A 22,574-nucleotide genomic window follows, 5' to 3' on the forward strand; every position below is an offset into this window, starting at 1 on the left:
AATTACACAAAACGAGAAAGAAAAACTCAATTATACACTGCTCTGTAGGTACGCGACATGTTTCTTTTCTTTTTTTTAGGCTCCTAAATACTGAACAAACATAAATAATATGAACATCATTGCATCAAGCCGCAATTGGTAAAAAAAAAACCCAAAATAATCATCAGTGAATTAAAAAAGATATCCAGTAGATAATAATATTAACTAGTGTAAATATGACAAGAAACGGTAAAAACAATTAAACGACACTTTCGCCCGCTGGTCTTGAACTCGGATCACTCTCAACAAATGATTCATTTACTCCGATATACATAAATAACAGAAACAAGGAAATTATTCAATCACGGATCCTTTTACAACTTTACTTAAAGCAATATGCTTAAAAGAACCGATAATTAATAAACAATTAAATTATTAGTAATATACGCAATATATTATCAAAAAAAAAAAATGGACACCAAAATTGAGAATAACCAGCGTCACTTAAATTGGACTCATACGAAAAGAGACTAAATCATCAATCAGTTTAAAAACTGCAACAATTACACTAATAGCAAAAAAAAAGAAAAAAAACACAACAAATACATCTTAGCTACTGGGCCAGTACTGACGACCAGGGATGGTTCAACTTCATTAAACGGGAATTATAACTACGAATTTGCTTTTCCACAGCTATAATGGGGTCAGCAATGCTGAATTTTCTAATTAGATAAGAATTGCGCGTCCAAGAGGAAAACGTAAAAGATATTTGCGAACCGGAAGAAAACTGAAAGAGTTTTTGACTTGTCAGTATTTGTGAGCATTTTCCAAAACGGTGATATGCATAGATAATGTGGTAGAGCGACAGAGTTAAAAAGTTTCGAGAGAAAATGGCGATTGAACCATAACTTATTAGTTACAAAAGAAGCATATGGTAACATAACTCTATGCTCAATGTGACCAATTAATAATTGTCGCATGCGTATTACTGACAAATCAATAGGAAGGCCGAGGTAGGTAATATGATCTACTGGCTTAATTTTTCTATTTCCGAGAGGAATATCCCTAGGCGACGCTTGCTTCCAGTTGAAGAATACAACTTCGGACTTTTCAGCATTGAACTGAAGACCTAGTTTTGCATACTCAGATTGTAGCGTTGCGAAAATCTCGCTTATGCGCTGGATAGTGCGGCTCAAATTCAGAATGTCTGCATAACATACGAGAGATAAATCAAGACCGGCAAAGATAAATGATGTGGGCACAGCTGACTGTGCATCAAGAACTCCATTATTGAAGAGTGAAGGGGAAGAAGCAGCACCTTGACGGGTACCTTTTTCGCATTGACAAAAATATTAGGGGTTGGTGCGTACACTTAAGAGCCGTCAATTTTAGCTAATGGGTGAAGTATCAGGCGAACTTTAAGACGATAATAACTGTCTCGAAGGGCTCTGATATATGAGGGGCTCACTCATTCCACGTTTTGCTGCATGGAGTAGCATAGCGGTGTGAATAGTGGTATGGTTTTTTACTCCTATAGATCTCCAAGTGTGTTTTCAAATATACCTCCCGAGCAAATCTTTTGTTGCATGTTTCACATTTGTATGGTTTCTCATTATTATGTAATTTAAAGTGTGTATTCATATTACCCTTCCTAGCAAATTCTTTGCTGCATATTGTGCAAGCGTAAGGTTTTTTCCCATCGTGAACACGTTGATGTCGGCTAAGTGTTGAATGTTGAGTAAACGTTTTAGAGCATATTTGACATTCATATGGTTTTTCACCTGTATGAGTCATTTGATGTTTGCTCAAATATATTTTTTTTGCAAAATTCTTGTCGCACACTTCACATTTGTAACTTTTATTTCCACGACGAATTGCTGTATGTTTACACAAACTAGACGCAATAGCACAGTTTTTGTCGCACATCTTAAAATTTTTAAATTTTTCATCAGCTTCATCAAGAAGTCCATCATCTTTATTTGAACATCGTTTCTGATCATCTACTCCTGTCATTTCGTTATTAAACTTGGTTGACTCCAATTTGAGAATGTCAGGCACGTTTTGAAGTTGTGCAGATATGGAGGAAAGATTTTCCGTTCGAGCGTTATCGTGATTCAATAACAATGTTGAGCTTTCTGTCAGGACGATCTCATTATTGTGCAATTTAAAGTGTGTATTCATATTACCCTTCCTAGCAAATTCTTTGCTGCATATTGTGCAAGCGTAAGGTTTTTTCCCATCGTGAACACGCTGATGTCGGCTAAGTGTTGAATGCTGTGTAAACGTTTTAGAGCATATTTCACATTCATATGGTTTTTCACCTGTATGAATCATTTGATGTTTGCTCAAATATATTTTTTTTGCAAAATTCTTGTCGCACACTTCACATTTGTAACTTTTATTTCCACGACGAATTGCTGTATGTTTACACAAACTAGACGCATTAGCACTGTTTTTGTCGCACATCTTGCAATTTTTTAATTTTTCATCAGCTTCATCAAGAAGTCCATCATCTCTGTTTGAACATCGTTTCTGATTATCTACTCCTGTCATTTCGTTATTAAACTTGGTTGACTCCAATTTGAGAATGTCAGGCACGTTTTCAAGTTGTGCAGATATGGAGGAAAGATTTTTCGTTCGAGCGTTATCGTGATTCAATAACAATGTTGAGCTTTCTGTCAGGACGATCTCATTATTATGTAATTTAAAGTGTGCATTCATATTACCCTTCCTAGCAAAGTCTTTGCTGCATATTGTGCAAGCGTAAGGTTTTTTCCCATCGTGAACACGTTGATGTCGGCTAAGTGTTGAATGTTGTGTAAACGTTTTAGAGCATATTTGACATTCATATGGTTTTTCACCTGTATGAATCATTTGATGTTTGCTCAAATATATTTTTTTTGCAAAATTCTTGTCGCACACTTCACATTTGTAACTTTTATTTCCACGACGAATTGCTGTATGTTTACACAAACTAGACGCATTAGCACTGTTTTTGTCGCACATCTTGCAATTTTTTAATTTTTCATCAGCTTCATCAAGAAGTCCATCATCTCTGTTTGAACATCGTTTCTGATTATCTACTCCTGTCATTTCGTTATTAAACTTGGTTGACTCCAATTTGAGAATGTCAGGCACGTTTTCAAGTTGTGCAGATATGGAGGAAAGATTTTTCGTTCGAGCGTTATCGTGATTCAATAACAATGTTGAGCTTTCTGTCTGGACGATCTCAACCTCAATTTCTGAAAAAAAAAGCAATTTCAATAGAGTTTTGGGTAAAATTAGATAGCACGATAAGCTAAAAAACAAACTATTTGTGGTCTTTCAACATAATTTAAAATCACACAGTGATTTCATAATCCAGTTTTCTACACTGAAGAAATTCATCCTCAATATATTACTGGAAGAATAGAATTCAACAGAATTTTGAGTAAAATTACCAAAAAAAAACTAACAGTAAATCATATCAGGATCCTGATATAACTATTCATGAGAAATCGAACTCAGAGAAGTGATTAGACTATCAAGTAAAAATTATCATTGGTAGCGCTGCCTAAGAAACGAGCTATGTGGGCACAGTGTATTATGTATTTATTTTGTTTTCATCAAGGCCCTTCGTATAGAAGGAGTTGTCGTAGAAACTTCAGAAGGAACTCATTCGATGGGAAATTGAAAGTTCTAATACCCTTCTAAGACTCAAAAGTGACTGGAGGGCAACCAACCCCCCAAGCCCTTCATTTCCCCAAACACATCCAATCAGAATTTTAAGAAGTCAATTTTATTCAACATAGTTGAAAAGACCAGTAATTATGTCTGAGGATCTCACCCACCTCCACAATAAGTTATGCGATTTATACACTATTTACCTATATTATTTGTAATTAAAAAAAGCGGGCATGTTTGACCTTTAGTGTCTAAAAAGACGATGGACATTCAGGTTAACCGTTCAGAGAATGTTGAGGGGAGTGTTCAACTAAATCAAAACACGCTGTGCATACAGGTCGTCAAAAGGGCGTAACTCAGGAATGACTGAGAATATTAATTTGGAATTTTCAGAAAATGATGAGGGGAATGATCAATGGACCAAAAAGGTGATATTTACAAGCTACTACTACTACTACTAACACTAAAGCTACTACTTCTGAACCGAGTACCTACCAAATCTGAGGATACTGAAGTGAAACTTTGAGGAAACGTTAAGGGGAAAGTTGATCTAAATCAAAACATATAATGTTCATACACATTGTAAAAACGGCGCATCAGCAATATCTTTGAAATGGCTTATTTTATCAACCTGAAACTTATTGGGCGGGATATTCAACTGACCAAAAGGCAATATATGCATGCTACTACTACTACTGCTCCTACTACTACCACTAATACTATGATACTAGTGCTTTTAAGGCTAAAAGATTGAAGGTGAAAATTTGAGATAATACTGATGGGGAATTTGAACTAAATCAAAAAACATTTTATGCATGCAGATTATCAAAAGGGCGTATCTCAGGCATGGATTGGAGTATTAAAATGGAACTTTCGGGGAATTCTTAAAGAGGAAAATCAATTGACCAAAAGGCAATATGTAAAGGCTACTATTAATGCTACTACTATTACTACTACAAATCCCACTACTGCTTCTATTGCAACTAATACAAAGGCTAAGAGTATTAAGATGAAAATTTCAGAAAAGTTGAACTAAATTAAATCAAACCATGAACATACAGGTTATCAAAAGGGCATATTGGCAATCTCATAGCAATAGCTAATTGTGTTAAGTTGAAACTTTCAGCGTGTGTTGAGGAAGATATTGAAAAAACCCAAAGGTGCTATGTGCATACGGCTACTAATGCTACTAATCCTACTACAACTATTGGTATTGCTGAGGCTAAGGGTATTAACGCAAAGCATTCGAGAAATATTTAGACATATCAAACAGTTCGTGGTAACGAACTGTAAGTAAGGAGTGACCCGGCTCAATGGTAACCGAAACTCTAGAAAACGGGTTTTTGATACCAATAGATACATCAAAAGAATCAGATTTCAATGCTAATTTCAAATATATAACTTTTATCAAGTTTAGTGCTATCAATCAAAAGTTAAGCGCCTGAGAAAACTTGGCTGATTTTCGAAAAAAGGGGGAAAGACCCCCTAAAAGTTATAGAACCTTATTGAAAATCACACCATCAGATTCAGCGTCTCAAAGAACCCTACTGTAGAGGTTTCTAGCTCCTATCTGCAAAAATGTGGAATTTTGTATTTTTTGCAAGAAGAAAGATCACGGATGCGTGTTTATTTGTTTTTTTGTTTGTTTTTTTTTCCCCAGGGGTGATCGTATCGACCCAGTGGTCCTAGAATATCGTGGGAGAGGTCATAGGAACGGAAATTAAAAGTTCTAGTGCCCTTTTTAAGCGACCAAAAAAATGGGGGGCAACTAGGCCCCCTCCCACGCTTATTTTTTTCCCAAAGTCACCCGATCAAAATTTTGAGATAAGAATTTTGTTCAGCATGGTTGAAAATAAGACAACTACGTATTTTAGGATAACTTGATCCCCTGAAGTCTCCGAGGGGAGCGCTAAAATTTATAAACTTTACCCAATGTTAACATATATTATTCGTTATTGGGAAGTATACAGATGTTTTCTGAAGGTTTTTTTTCTGGTTGTGGGTGGGAAGGGTGGGTCAGGGGTTATGTTGGAGGATCTGTCCATGAAGGAAGTTTTCATGGGGGAAGGAAAATTGCCATGAAGGGGGCGCCGGACTTGCCAGCATTATTTATTGGTTATTGGGAAGTATACAGACATTTTAAGGAAGGATTTTTTCTGAAGGGGGGGGGCTAGAGGAGGGGGTTAATCTGGAGAATCTTTCAGTGGAGGATGTTTCTTTGGGGTTAGGAACATTTCTATGAAGAAATGTTCTAAAAAATTATTTAATTGTTGAAGAAATTGTTCTATGAAGAATTATTTAAAAAACGATCAGAAATTAAATAAAAAAAAACAAGTTTTTTCAACTGAAAGTAAGAAGGAACACTAGAACTTAAAACGAACAGAAATTATAACGTATGTGAGGGGGTTCTCCCCCAAGTCAATACCTCGCTCTTTACGCTACAGTTTTGTTTAGTGCTTTCAAAAGAGCTATCTATTATAATTAAACGGCCTTTGTGATTCTGGGGTTTTTGAATCAATTTTTTTTTTAAATTTTAACTTAAAGAGCTTGTTATTGACTAAGGGGAGAGCCCCTTCATATACATAATAACATATACGTAATAAAAAAAAACAAAAAAAAACAAGCGATACGTCTCAATAGCAATCGAAACTTTTAAAAACGGAATTTCGATGTCAATAAATGTATCAAAAGAATGTGTTTATAATGCTGATCCTAAATATATAAATTTTATTAAGTTTAGTATTACTCATCAAAGGATACGAGCCTGAGAAAATTTACGCGATTTTGTAAAGAGGGGGGAAACATCCCCTACAAGTGAAAGAATTTTAATGAAAATCACACCGTCAGATTCAGCGTATCAGAAATCCCTATTACATAGGTTTCAAGCTCAAATCTGCAAAAATCTGCAACTTTGTATTTTTTGCCAGAAGAAAAATATACGAATATAAAAGTTAGTTATGTAAGTTATTTTATAAAGACATCCATTTAGCAAAAGAAAAGTAAAAATTTTTATGCAAATTTTGTTTACTTATTCAGTAACGGTTAGCCAAAATAAAAGCTGCATTAACTAAAAAACAATCAGAAATTAAATAAAAAAAAAAACAATTTTTTTAAACTGAAAGTAAGGAGCGACATTAAAACTTAAAACGAACAGAAATTATTCCTTTTTTTTGTTTTGTTTTGAACTTGTTTTTTTTTTATTTAATATTGAACGAAATCAAACCGAACTATGAGCGTGTAGATTGTCAAAAGGATGTAATATCAAGAACAGCTTACATTATTAAGTCGGAACTTTCAGGGTAGGTTGCTGCAGATTTTGAACTAAATAGAAGGCATGATGTGCATAATACTACTACTACGACTATGATTGCTGTAACTGAGGAGGCTAAGGGTATTAAGATGAAACTCTTAAGGAACGTTTAGGGGGAGTTTCAATTACACGAAAAAATTACATGCATGCAGGTTGTCAATAGGGCATTCAGACAATATCATAGGCGACACAGCGCTATCTTAAAGGAGCAGATCTGATTGGAAATTACAGGTTCTAGTGTATTTTTTAAGTCAATAATTGTTGGGCGAACATCCCCCCTCTTGAGCCTATTAATTTCCCAGACACATCCAATAAAAGTTTGAGATAGCCATTTTGTTCAGCATAGTTGAAAGGTCCAGTAGCTATGTCTCAGGAGATGTGAACCTCCCACAGCCACAGATGTCAATTTGCTCATTGATCAAATATAGTATTTCTTATTGGGAAAGGGGGCCTGTTTGACCTATGGTGTTCAAAAAACCAAGGGCATTTGAGTGGAAGCTTTCAGATAATGCTTAGGGGAGTCTTGAAGTAAATTAAAACATATTATGAGTATACTGGTTGTCAAAATGAAGACACTCAGGGATGACTCTGGGTGTTAAGCTAGAACTTTAAGGGAATGACGAGGGGAATGATCAATTGACCAAAAGCGTGTTGAATGGGGTGTTGAAATAACCAAAAACCGCTATTAAAATGTTACTACTATTGCTATTATTACGACTACAACTTTTACTAAGGTTCAGATTATTAATGCGAAACTTTTAGGGAACATTTAGAGGAGGGTTGAAGTAAATCAAAACAAACTGTATGCATTCAGGTTGCCAAAAGGATTTATGAGCAATTTCTCAGGAATATCATAGATTATTAAGTTGAAACTTTCATTGTTTGATGAGAGGGACGTTGACATAAGCACAAGTCACTCTTCATACCGCTACTACAACTAGATTCTGCTACTATTACTAATATAAATACGACTACTACCAGGGGAACCCCGGGGGGGCGGTGAGGGGCGCGCCACCCCTCCAACTTTTTTGACATTCGGTAAAATTTTCGCCGAAAGCGAAAATTTAGGCAGAAATTTTGCAAAATCGGCCAAAATTCAGAAAAATTCTTAATTTCTGCAGAATATTCGGCATAAATCAGGTAGGGATTCGGAAAAATTTGCGAAAATCACCCAACCCCCAATAAAATGAGCCTCAGGACACCCCTGACTACAACTATTGAGGCTGCAGCCAGGAAGTTGAGTGGGATTTGATGTTTGGAAGATACGTTATATCATTGAGTAAATTTAAGTCAGATGAACAATTATGCTTTGCCGCAAAAATGAATATAATGTATTTATCACAACTACAGCATGGATTGAATGCTTTTATGAAGCACATTGAGGAAAATAGATTGACTCACCTAACGCAAAGAGAGTGAAACTATATTCTTTTATTACATTCTTGTCAATAAAAATGTTTTTTTTTATATAATGCTTTTTTTTATGTGATACTCTAGATAATCGTTTACTCCACTTTCTCTCTCTCTCTCTCTACAGTGGGGAGTGACCAAGAGATATTGAGATTGTGCATAAAATAGAAACTTGCAATTGTTATTTTAGTGTATAGTTGGTAGTGGGAGTATCAAGAACGAGAATGATTGGATTTAAGAAACAGAAGATCTTACAGAATCTAGTCAAATTGGAAAAATGTTTAGTGTTAGATGATGACTTTCTGGAATTATCTCTACAACGGAAAATATTTTCTCTAGAAATGCTTAACAGTATAATGGGAACTGATTCCCCATCTTTGGACTACTGTATGAAGCTTATGCGTTGTGAATCAAATGTATTTACTCAATTTATTGATATATTAATTGAAACAAAACAAAATGACATTGTGATTCTGCTTTTAACCACTACCTAGAAATTCATTCTTTAAAACAATAGGAAATAAGTTTTTCTGACGATACTCGATTAATTTTCTTCCTCCTCCTCCCATAAAGCAATGTTTTTTTTTATTGATTTTGAGTCAGTTTCTTTTTGGCAGTGAGATGGACAACTTCGAAAAAAGGTATCATACATGTTCACTATGTTTATATACATTGGGCAGCTGGTCATCATGTGAGAACTGTACTACGGTTGATGAATATAATGAAAAGTATAGATTATGCAATCCGTGTAAATTGCATAAGGGATATGCTGTAAAAATTAAGGACTGTAATACTTGTCTTGAAGAGACTTGTGACTCTCATCCTAATGGATATCTATGCTCCAATTGTTATTATGATAAGTGTGACCAGTGGGAAAATACTTACCCTGGTATGATTGGAAAAAACCCTAAACGTGACTTCAGTTTATTTCTACGGGATTGGTATCGTCGTGGATTTAAATTGTATTGGGAAGAAGAATTTGGAGCACGTTTCAATTGTAAAAACGTGAAGAGAGTAAGGTTCCTGCGTCATCGCTGTGAGGACAAAGCTAGTAATGATTATAAACCTATCGATTTTTATTTGGCTGTGACAGAAAGTGATTCTTCATATGAGAATATTGTGTGCGACATTACTTCAAATAAACAGATATAAATAGGTGAGTTTTTCAATATGAATCGTAATAATATCATTGACTTCACAAGAAGATTTAATAAAAATTAAGTTACAATATATTGTGGAAAATGTGACCCTGACTTTACACAACAGGATCAGTACAAGTTGAATCCCAGTGATCTGCCACCACTAATCGTTGTCGATGACGACTATGATGATGACAATCTAAATGACTATGAAGAAGAAGAAGAAAAAATCTAAACAATGAAGACAAAAGACTTTTTTTTACAGTTTATGTATATTTTTATTAATAAAAAAATTCACATACATTTTTAAAACACTTTATTCTTAGGGCACTGAAATCAATGTTATACAGTTCTGAGAGGGTATTTTTTACTAGAAAATCATTCAAAAACGTGGACTGTGTACATAAATGTTGAGAAATTCACTGAAAGTATAGTCACGACATTGAAAAATGAAATAAAGTAATACATGAAAACCACAGCCTTTGGTTGATAAATCTTGTACTCGCATACGATTTTGAATAATTGTTTTCCCATTTCTTTCAATGTAGTTTTTGATGTGTGGTGTGTAGAATGCATATGGTAGACCAAGAAGATCAAAAAATTATATATTCTTAGCTGTTTGAAAGATGCATAGCCAATGACCCGTCAACACAGTCGATGGAATACTATTAAGAATGATAATGGTGTTGTTAACAGTATGAATATAATCAAGGAAATCTGAGGGTATACAATATGATTTGTATTTGGACATAAAAGGATCCATGTTAAATACATCGATTATTTGATTGGTGTTCATGGTGCCAAGTCTAAAAGAACATTACCATCGGGGGTAATTTCCCAATAGGTTTCAAATTGATTGAATAAGATTAATGTTACACTCTCTGTAAATGGTTTGTCAAAGTTACGCTCTAAACGTACAGTACCCGTCCGGACAATACTCATATCTTGAGTACAGGACAAGTCCAAAACAATGATACCATGACTTTTTGCCAACATTTTATCGATTATAACATTTTCAAATAGCTGTGAATCTTGATCTAGGGATTGCATTGTCAATTCATATAGGGTCCTATAGGATTTATCAAAGGATAAGTTGTAGAGAAATTCCATTTACTTTACATACAAGAGAGGAAAGTCCAAATAATTCAAATTCATGTGGCGAACTTGTTCACGATTCTATGGCACTGGCACTTTTTAAAAAAGCCAAGGCAAGTTTCGAAGGAATTTCACCATTGATAAATGAAGAATCGGTGTAGGTACTTGATCCAGTGGCAATATGACGTTGATTGGCGATTGTGTGAGGAACGAGCAGTTTGATATTATTCCCAGAGGCTCTTAGTTTTTCAATTGCTACAACAACAGAACTCATAACCTGTTGTTTTCGCACATGAAGTATTGCCGAGGTGAGATTGACATTAGCATCGGGTGCTGCATCAAGTGTTTTTCTCAATATAAAATTGAACGGTGCTAGTTGTAACTTTATATCAATTTTAACATTGGGGGGCATCCAGTGGGATATTGAATATTTCATGATTGAATCTACCAACTAAATGATACTCCTTGCTCACTGCCCAAGTGAGTTCACCGTCAGTATCAACATTTGATCTATAGTCATAGCCCATTGGCAGACCTCTCAATTTCTTATAGGTCATTGGAGTCATCAACATAAATTGTACGTAACTCGCATAGTTTGATAGATTATTGCTAGTGCTCACCAATGTTCCATTTATGTAGACACATATTTGTTTAAATAAATTGTGTAATAAACCATTTTCATAGGATACTCCATCGACGTTGGAGGGAGGTAAATTGTCAGACTTTTTCCTCACCACAACTTTTAAATCGATAAATGTGGATGATAAATCTATGAAGTAGTCTTCATTGGAATAAATTTGAAAATTTATGTTTTCAGAGAGGGGTTGCTGTGGATAGAATTGTTCATAGTACCCGTGTTTTACACTGACATCCACACTTTCTGCATTGAAAAGATTTAGAGACGTGGTGACAGTGGGATGAGATTCCTTGTGGGGAAGATATTTCCTTTCTAGGAAAAGAAATCCCTTTTCGATCTAACAATTCTTCTTCTTAGTTTCTTTTTCTTATTCTTACTTTTCTTTGACAAGAGTGATGATGATGTCTTTTGCTTCTGACCTGAGTAGAGACTGATGAGTGATGAGATGTTTCTCCTCCTTTTAAAACCTTTTCCACTTTGTTGTGATTTCAATCGCTCGCCAAGGGATCATGCGCTGGACCTGACATTTTTTGAAATACTTTCTTTAAAATCTTTACCATCCCCCCAATCGTGTAGCGTAGAGGATGCAAAATCTGCAGCAACTGGCTCAATTTATTTTTTACCCAACAGTATTGCAGAGCGAAACAGCTTAGCAAACCAACTGCCAAGACCATAGCCCGACATTGACGAACGGCCTTTGTAATAGTCCATTCCATGACCCAATTGTCGTGGTTGGAGAGCAGTAACATAGCAATCAATATCAGGACATACAAATATATTTTTCTATTAGCCATTTTATTGTTGTTGTTGCTTAATAGGTCGAAAAGGACAGGTAATCACGGCCAAACCTTTTGTTATTGCTGCAGGATCACCTAATTCACTTCTTAGTGTTAACTGGCAGAGTTCCAAATACGAAGCGTTTACAGGAACATACTAAAGATGCTTTATATTATAGTGATGAACATGTTCATGGGTTGTTTTTTGTTCAAGAACACGTAGGAGGGGGACATTTGAATTACCAACTCTCGATGTTTCCACAAACGATGCATAAAGAAATATGCGAGAGTCCGAGGCGAGACCAGGTGGAAAATCAGCAAAAATAACTTGATCCATCCTGCTAACGGTGCCTGCGTTTTTCCCATTGATCATATTCTGTTTAAAGCCAAGAACATCTCTCAGATTATCATTGAGATGAATAATTTCAGTGTCAACAGGTGATGTAATGTAAATCCTATCGTGTTCCATTGAATAATTAAAATGGAATGTACCATTCCTACGATATGAGATTTTTCTATTGACTGCATGACAAAAATCCGTCATAGTACCATATTCTTTATATCTCAATGTTACATCAGGATAGTCACTAAATTTAAATGCTTAAACCCATTCATGCTCGACAAAGAGTGGCCAATCGAATGGTATAACTTTTATCTCATACACACGATCCTTTCTCAGGATTATTTGAAAAAAACTACGTTTTCTAAAGAGTTAAAGAGGCTAAGTTACAAGGTCGAACCTTAAAACGTACAGGGATTAGGAGGCACAGTTGGGGGGCTGCCGCCCCCAAACCCCGCTTTCGCAGCCTTTAAATAAAAAAAAAAAGTTTTTAAACTGAAAGTAAGGAGCGACATTAAATCTTAAAACGAACAGAAATTAGTCCGTATATGAAAGAGGCTGTGCCCTCCTCCACGCCTCGCTCTTTACGCTAAAGTTTTTATTGTTTAAAAAAATATTTGTGAGAAAGTAAAACTGCAGCGTAAAGATCGAGGCGTGGAGGAGGGCCCAGCGGCTTTCATCTACGGAATAAATTCTGTTCGTTTTAAGTTTTAATGTCGCTCCTTACTTTCAGTTTAAAAAACTTTTTTTTTTTAAAGGCTGCGAAAGCGGAGGTTTGGGGGCGGCAGCCCCCAACTGTGCCTCCTAATCCCTGTACGTTTTAAGGTTCGACCTTGTAACTCAGCCTCTTTAACTCTTTAGAAAACGTAGTTTTTTTCAAATAATTTCTGCACGTTTTTGTACAGTTTATTACTTATTATTGCTTGACTAACTGTTAGATGATTGTGTATTATTCTTTTCTTTCTCGACAGGGTGTTTTAAGGGTCGACCTTGTAACTCAGCCTCTTTAACTCTTTAGAAAACATAATTTTTTTCAAATAATTTAAAAAAGAAACTGAGTTTTTTTTTAAAATTTAAATTCAGTATATAAAAAATTTTACCTAACGGTGAATCGAACTTGGGTTTTCCGCCTGACAGCCCGGAGTCTCACCGCTACACTAAAGAGACATAATTGAAATTGTTTTTTAGTAAGGTGATGAATCTTTTTGACGCAAGCAAAACTTGATATTTGGTTTCTGAAAACAGGGAAGGAGTGATTAGATTGAGCTGAAATTTCTAGGATAAGCTCCCAGGCCCCAGGAAAGCTTATCCTCTAAATTTCAGCCAGATCAGACAACGTTAAAGGGGGGTTGTGGTCGGAAAAATTAACATGGGCTAATATAGGAAAACAAGGTTTTTCGTAACTGTAAATTCGGGGGATAATTTTTTCGGTCTGAAAATATCAAAAGGCCCTAACAGGTCGAATTCTGCTTCGAATGAGTCCTCATTCAACCGGATCCGGTGCCAACTGTGGCTTGTAGGCGTGGCTAAGAAAAAAAAGAAATGATGAATTTTAAGTGGCTATATTTGGTTTTTTGAAAACAGGGTAGGAGTGATCGGATTGAGCTGAAATTTAGAGGATAAGCTCCCGGGCCCTAGGAATTCTTAACCTCTAAATTTCAACCCAATCGGACAACGTTAAAGGGGGCTGTGGTGGGAGGGTCCAAACTTCCGGCCCAGTTTACCCCATGAAGATAAAGTCGGAGGAGGATGAAATTTTGCAAGTTTCTTAGTTTGAGCTTGGGCTACAAAATGCGATTACCGCCGTCTCTCTTCGACCTCTAGGACCTGAAATCGCTTAACATTGTGGTGGGTCGCCTCTTTATAGAGGCACAAGTGTGCCTCCTTGATATCATAGGTATTTTTGAGAATGCAGTCGACAAGAGCAACTTCATACTTTCCATCATCGAATTTGATGGTGGGGGGGGGGGAGTTTCGTCCAAAAATTATTTGTTTTATTCAAATCATTGTAGAGAGGGTCGGAGACGTTGAACATAAAGATTAATAAAAATCCTTGGGCATTTTCAATCTTTTCAACACTGATCCAAGATTCAAAATCAGAGTTGTATCCTAGCCAATGAATAAGCAACTGCTGCATACCACTGTGAGTACGAGTCTTTAATATCTTTTCAATCTGATAGATTCCAGTGTTTTTAACTTTTTATAATTCATAATCATAAAAGCCACCAAGAATCTCATCATCTTTCATGTCACGTAGACGATACGCTATGGGCGTAGTGACCAAGAATTTGGAGACTTTAAAAAGTTCAGTAGACCAAAAGTAATTAACCTTTTCAAAAACATTAGTAGTTCGATTGATTCGAACAGTATCACCGGCATTGAATTTCTTCTTTTTCTTCTTATTACCACCACCACCATTGAAATATTGTTTAAGAAAAATGTCAAGTGTATTGACATCATGACGAACTTCTGTTGGGGTTGAGTTGGACAAGGATCGATGTGGACGTTGATTATAAATCAACATGATTTTATCCAAATCATGAATAAAAGCAGCAGTATTTTTTAAAGAGCAATATTTAGAAATTAAAAGTCGAATAGTTCTTATCAGCCGCTCAGCCAATGCTGCCTTTATCGGACTATGACTATGATAGAGGATTATATTATATTTCAGTAGAACCATCTTTACATGGGAATTAACAAATTCACTACCAAGATCCGTTTGAATCTTCTTATAGCAATCCTGTTCAAGGATGATTTCAAGAGCTTTAGCAACTTCATCGCCGCTCTTTGACCGCAATGGAACGGCATATGCGTAGCGACTGTGATAGAAAAATAATAGAGGATTGTATTATATTTCAGTAGAACCTTCTTTACATGGGGATTAACAAATTCACTACAAAGATCCGTTTGAATCTTCTTATAGCAATCCTGTTCAAGGATGATTTCAAGAGCTTTAGCAACTTCATCGCCGCTCTTTGACAGCAGTAGAACGGCATATGCATAGCGACTAAAAAGACTGATTGCAAGTAGAATGTACTTGTATGGGTGATTGTGACACCGTTGAATCTCATCCAGAGTCAAAAGATCTCCTTGTAGTATTTGTAATGGGAAAAAGGCTTTAGTTTTTCAATCATGATTCCCACGAACTCTACGATTATGGTGTAGAGTGTAACTTGATTCATTCTGTAGATACTCTGCCGCCCGATTCTTTTCAAGTCCAGTGACTTGAGCAAGTGTGGTGGGTGAACTTAAACTTCCCACTGCACCAATATTCTCATAAACATGTTTTAATGCTTCAACCATTTTGAACGTAAACACGTAGTGAAGTGTCCACTGCCCATTTGCATACTAACTGGTGATGGTGATGCAGTGATATTAAGACGTCTTCGCTTGACTCCCCCACTCATAGCTCTTTTCAAATCATTTCCACTTGGCGTGCTACTATTTTCCAAAAATGATTTAAAAACATCTTTTGATATTCGACTAAATTCCTTTAATCGTTTTAAAACATGTTTATTGGCAATAAGGCTTTTGGGAAAGTTTTATGAGTTTAAAAATGTAAGCAGATGACTGTCAAATGGTACAAGTCTTTTACGATTCGTGAGCAAATCTGATAATAAATCAAGTAGAATACAGGTCTTGCCATGGATTACAACTTGATTCTCATTAGCATCAATTTGAACATGTTCACTGTCATTGAGATATGTCAAGAGTCTTTTACACTGTTCACGATAGGAATGTGGCATTAGATCTGCAACACTTGTCATAACTTTAGACAAATCTCCTTCTTCTTTTTTTGGTATTATTGTTGATGGTGATGATGATGATGGAGCCATTTCCTTATTGTGATCAATGACATTTACTTTGAGGGGTCTCTCACGATAGGGTTTATGTTTGTCGACTCGGCGAAGTGCATTTTGAAGCAGAATTAATTTTTCATCACCAGCAATTGTCTCATTTTTAAGGAATTTATCAAGGTTTGTCCTCGAAATGCTCCCTTGGCAAAAGAGTGAGTTCGATCTGAGTCAATTTATACAGTTTGTCCATTCTCTCTCTCTCTCTAGAGAAAACTGTCGACAAGTCCTGCAATAATTGGCAGTATAAGTGTAAAGAAGTTACCATCCGCTTGAAGAAGTTGTTTTCTTTTAAAATTCGTTTCCTTTAATTTTGCTTGCTGCTGATGCTAGGGAGCATACAAGAGAACGATGTTGCTTTGTCTGTTGCTTAACACCTTCTGGCAGTTAAGCATTGCCTTCAGTTAGATTTAAACAAAGTTCAGATATGATATTAATGAATTCTCTGTCGACACCATGTTTGAGTATGGCCTTCCTAAGTCGTGGTTTTGAATTACCTAGGACGGTGAATACATGTCGATGTTCATGTAGTTTCTTCAGTGTCATGATTGCAACTAACGACCTTTTTTACTGTTCACCGGCAGATATACCGTGATTTCATTGTCAAAAATATCAGTGACTACACGTAAATCCTCGGGTGTGTTCTGATCAGGTGGTTTGTTGGTAGCCTGATTGTAGGCCGAGAGTAGGAATTTCGAATCACCCGGATACACCTGTCTGAAAAATACTACTTATTCCAAATCAACATCCTTTTGGTTGAGTAATCGCTCTCAAAGAACATGGGCACAAATTCAAAATTTAGCGTAAAGAGACCAGAAGCTGAGAAGGGGCCTCGGATATGCGGAAGAATTTCTTTTCGTTTTAAGGTTAATAATACTTTGTGAATTTAAGTCTTAAATTCACTTTCGTCTGAGAAAACTTTTTTTCCTCTTCATTTTTCATAGCCTACCCAGGGCAACCCTAAATGTGAGGAGAGCAACCAGACCTCGAGTTTGACTCTTTACCTCCAAAATTTTACTTTTGCATAGAAATGCTTCCAGAGAAAGAGATCATTTAGTGCATTAGCTTTCGAAATTGAGTATAATTATCCAAATAGAACTATTATCTTAATATAACAATAATGATTTTAATTTATAAATCAAATAAGGCTAATAAGCCTGTAATAACAAAAAAGGAAAATGATCCAGACTTCTCTTCAGCTCAAAACTTCTCTTCAACTCAGACATCTTTTAGGATTCTGTAGATATCATATCTTTTAAGATAGAATATTGCACTTAAATGGTTTTTGATGGTAGAAATCGTTGGAGACATGACAAAATTAACTTGTAAATGGTTAGATATATTTATAATACGATGCGATACAACACGTGTCGTATTACGTATACGTATTGTAATACCATACGACATAATATGATATTGCAAAGTCCAACGGCAAGTATCTTTATGGAATAGCTCAATTTTGATTTTACAATTGTGTTCTCGCAGGTGATTTTCGTCTCCTTTAATTTTGCTTGCTGCTGATGCTAGGGAGCGTACAAGGGAACGATGTTGCTTTTTCTGTTGCTTAACACCTTCTGGCAGTTGAACATTGCCTTCAGTTAGATTTAAACAAAGTTCAGATATAAGATTAATGAATTCTCTGTCGACACAATGTTTGAGTATGGCCTTCCTAAGTCTTGTAACTGTTGTGCTTGTAACTGCAATTAGTTGTGACTGACACTACTTGCTGCAACTATTTGCAATTGCGATTGGTTTTGACAGCAACTACCAGCAATAACGTCTACTTGTAACTGTAACTGCAACTTATTGGGACTGCAAATGCTTGCAACTACTTGCAACTTTGATTATTACAACTAAGATCAAAACTACTACTTCGACTGCGACTGCTTGCAACTATTTGTGGTTGCGATTATGACTACTTGTAATTGTGACGATAAATGAGTAATTTTAATATGGTGATTGTAAAGCTAGAGATAAATTCCTGGAGCTTAATCATGAACATGATTTTTGAAAAGGGGAAAGCCCAAAGCAATTTCAGAAAAAACATTAATTAAATCCATCCATAATACTTTTTCAAGAGAAAACACTGTGGTTTTAGGAGGGGGAGATCATGCGTAAACCAAATTTTCGGTGTTAGACAATTGAAAAGTGCCTGAGTCATCAGAACCCTCCGTTTTTATCCTGAGTCATCAGAACCCTCCGTTCTTAGCCTGAGTCATCAGAACCCTCCGTTTTATACCTGAGTCATCATAACCCTCCGTTTTTAGCCTGAGTCATCATAACCCTCCGTTTTTATATATTATGAGCAAGTGTGTAGCTCAGCCGATAGAAGAGGTTTAGTGAAGGTCATATCCTTTTATGGTAAAGCAGATAAATACAATAAAGTGATTAGTATTATTCATGAGAACAACATTACCGCGGTGAAAAAAGGGAATACGTTTAGTAGCTGGTTTCGGGTTGAATCAGGAGTCAAACCAGGTTGCGGTCAATCCCAGTTTATATGTTTTTTTTGTACTCTTTCACTAAATAGACTCTTTTATCTAGTGTATATGGAATGTCAAACTGGAGACAAGACAGTTACCGGGACAGATACGTGAGAGATACCCGATCATAAAACAGTTGTTAGAGTAGAATTGAGTGAAACGGGTGAACTAAAATGAATGTTAAAACTGTAAATTATAATTTTGTTCATAAACCATTATAACCGGGTATCTGTCTCTTGTTAGGCTAGGTTAGGTTACACATTCAATATATGGTATGCTTTAATTAACCGCTGATCCTTTATTTTATCAAAACCTTTTTTCAACTTTATTAAAAAAACTAGAGGGAAAGTAGAACTCTATATTTAGATTACTCTAATGATTTGAGTTTCCTAGAGGAAAATGCTAGCATGATCAATGGTTTTATGAAGGTTTTGAGGGTTCAGTGTACAATATCAAGTTTGAAAATTACTGTTAAGAAAACTGAGTCACTTAGATTGCGAATAAATGTAGATGAAGAGGTGATGTTGAGTAGCGAGAAGATCAATCAAGTGGGTAGCTTCCCTTACCTGGGTAGCATTTTATTAGTAAAGATGGAGGATGCAGTGAAGATGTTAAAAATAGAATAGCCAATGCCCAGTGTTTTTTCACAATCACAATCTGCGAGGCAAGATTAAAATATCGGAAGCTACAGCGATAACAGGGGTCAGGTTTTTTTTTTTTTTTCCAAATTCACTTCACCAGGTATAATTAAATATTTTATTTGGCACTAGTCTTTTATGGGGGTTTTTGATGACTAGAGCTTTCTATGGTCCTGAAATGTCGGTACTACGAAAGACGGAAGAGGCCTCGTTGGAAGTTTTTCACAGGAGCTGTCTACGGATTATTTTAGGTAAAATATCTTAATAGTTTAATAATGAAAGAATTTAAAATTTAATTACGTTTTTTTAGTAAACTAAATATTTAAAAATAATAAAATTTTAATAATAAAAGAACTTAATAACAATAATACAAGAACTATATAATAAGTTATATCAATCATGCAACTATTGATAACTTACAGTTGACTAATGGTGTCCAATAGTTTTGAAAATCTCGCCTAAAGGGAATTTTTTTGTACCGATATCGTTTGCCCACCAAACTACTGAAATCAGTGCCCGGAAAAAGCTACGTGCGTTCTAGAATTATGAGAGAAAGGTTGAAATGGCTTGGACAGGTTCTGCGGATGAAGGATTGCCAAAGATCGTAGATTTTGTCCAAACAACTAGGGCCAAAAAAGGAGGTCGTCCCCGAATAGGGTGAAGAGGTCGTAAGAATGGCTTTGAAGGGAACTGGGATTCTTGGGAGGATACAATGAGGAAGTTTTGAAAAGGTTGGAATACAGGAGGAGGGCGCAGCTGCGCTGGCGTCGGGCGGGTTGGTTCTGCATTAAGTTGTTAGAAGTAGTACTGATGATGTCCTGAAGTAACGAGACGTAGACGCAGAAAACCAGGAAAGAGCTCACACAAACGGAAATTAAAAGTTCTTTTAATAATAGGGGCTTGAAACCTACGCGGTAGTGTTAACTCATATGCTAAATTTGATGAGGTGATTTTCATCAACGCCACTTTAGTGGGCTTTTCCTCTCTTATTCAAAAGCAGCATAAATTTCCCAGACTCTTAGCATTTTGATGGGCAAATATAAACTTAGTTTTATAAATTTGGAATAAACATAAAAGCCGAGTCTTCTGATGTATTAACTGTTGCAAAAGCTGACTTTTTTGGTTGTAGGCGAATACCCCCCCCCCCAAAAAAAAAAAAATACCCCCGTGGACAATAAGGCTTTCCAAATTTGTGACTTTTATTTGAGTTTTATTTTTCAATTTCCGTAGGGGGATGGAATGTTGGTACTGAAGAACATACCGTTTTTTTGTTAGTTTCTTCGTTACTTTAGAAATAAATTTGCGCTATAGATTTGCACATTAGGGGGGTGGGGGTAAGCATAACGGGTCTGCATGCAAAATGTGTTTGGTACAATTATTCTGCATATTAGATCGATAGACAAATAAGGGTATTTTAAAGGCAAACATACGGCCAGGAACACAGTAAAATAACATAAATGAATATAGTAAATTGGGGGGGGAGCGGGTATTTAACCCCCCCCCCCGAAAAATGCCCTCCTCCACGAAAATACCCCCCCCCCCTCTCCTTCGGAGAGAAGCCCCCGCGGAAAATACCCTCGTGAAAAATACCATCCCCCCATTCACTACCCCCCCCCCTTAACATATTCTTTTATGTTACTTTACTATGTTCATGGCCGTATTTTTGGCTTTAAAATACACTTATTTGTCTATCTATCTAATATGCAGAATAATTGCACCGACCACCTTTTGCATGCAGACTCGTTATGCTTACCCCCCCCCCCCCTAAAGTGCAAATTTATAGCGCAAATTTATTTCTAAAGTAACAAACAAACTAACCAAAAAAAAACGATGTGTCCTCGAATTTTACAGAGCGTAAACTTGAGTGAGTGGCGCATAATACGCAAGTACCAAAATTCCTTCCCCCAACGGAAATTAAAAAAATAAAACTCAAATAAAATTCTCAAATTTGGAAAGCCTTATTTTCCAAGGGGGGGTATTTTTTTTTGGGGGGGGGGTATTTTCCATGGGGATATTTTCGGAGGGGGTATTTTCCGGGGGGTAAACGCCGGCCACCAACTTTTTCAAGTTTCGGTTCCTATTAGTTCCAGGTGCTCATTCTGTAGTTTTTTATCATTAATTGTTTGATGTAATGCAATCGTTGTTAATATATGTTTAGATATACCCTTTAATGACCAAGTAGCTAAATGATCAATAACTTAAGTTAAATGACCAATAGCTAAATCATCAGCAGCTAAATGATTAATGATGGGTCGAATGACTAAGTGACTAAATGACCAATAGCGAAACGAGCAGTCGCTTAGTGACTAATGATGGGTTAAATGACCAAGTAGCTAAATGACCAATAACTTAGGTTAAATGACCAGTCGCTTACTGACTAATGACCGGTTAAATGACCAGGTATTTTTGGGGGGGGAGGGGGTATTTTCCGCGGGGATGATTTCCGAGGGGGTATTTTCCGCGGGGGGCATTTTGCGCGGGGGATATTTTCTGGGGGGGGGGCGGTTAACGCCGACCACCAACTTTTTAAAGTTTCGGTTCCTATTAGTTCCAGATGCTCATTCCGTAGTTCTTTATCACGAATTGTTTGATGTAATGCAATCGTTGTTAATATATGTTTAGATATACACTTTAATGACCAAGTAGCTAAATGATCAATAACTAAAGTTAAATGACCAATAGCTAAATCATCAGCAGCTAAATGACTAATGATGGGTCGAATGACTAAGTCGCTAAATGACCAATAGCTAAATGAGCAGTCGCTTAATGACTAAGGATGAGTTAAATGACCAAGTAGCTAAATGACCAATAACTTAAGTTAAATGACCAATAGCTAAATGAGCAGCAGCAAAATGACTAATGATGGTTTAAATCACCAAGTAGCTAAATGACCAATAACTTAGGTTAAATGACCAATAGCTAAATGACCAGTCGCTTACTGACAAATGAACGGTTAAATTACCAAGTTACATTAATTCAAAAAGTGCTTACTCCTCCAGGTGCTAGAAAAAACAACATGCATGGCTAGGATCAATGATTTTCCCTAAAGCCTCTCTAATATTAATTGTGAAGTTAAGTAGACAATAGAAAGCAAAATGGCTTCATTGCATTAACTCATACTGATTTTTTGGGTTCAGGGCAACTGCCTCTACATTGTTATGTCATTTTTCTACCAGCAGCAACTTAATATGAGATATATACTTTACCAGTTAAGCAAAACAAAACAACAGAGCCACCAATTGGGCAGAGA

General features: G+C 36.1%; 1 protein-coding gene across 1 annotated transcript; it reads right to left on the reverse strand.

The window, feature by feature from the left end:
- Window positions 1-987: 987 nt before the first annotated feature.
- On the reverse strand, window positions 988-3,205 carry LOC148949709 (uncharacterized). The gene has a single exon (XM_089093073.1). It carries the CDS (start codon window positions 3,070-3,072, stop codon window positions 1,444-1,446), a length of 1,629 nt encoding a protein of 542 aa, XP_088949199.1. The 5' UTR covers window positions 3,073-3,205; the 3' UTR covers window positions 988-1,443.
- Window positions 3,206-22,574: the final 19,369 nt, after the last annotated feature.

This window comes from Artemia sp. Qi Xiang Cuo, chromosome 8 (assembly GCF_049724085.1).
Source record: "Artemia sp. Qi Xiang Cuo chromosome 8, ASM4972408v1, whole genome shotgun sequence".
In the NCBI taxonomy this organism is placed as follows: Eukaryota; Metazoa; Arthropoda; class Branchiopoda; order Anostraca; family Artemiidae; genus Artemia; species Artemia sp. Qi Xiang Cuo.

Bases quoted from the DNA above. Each gene is read 5' to 3' on its own strand.
- LOC148949709 (XM_089093073.1), bottom strand. From the start codon at position 3,072: ATGACAGGAGTAGATAATCAGAAACGATGTTCAAACAGAGATGATGGA.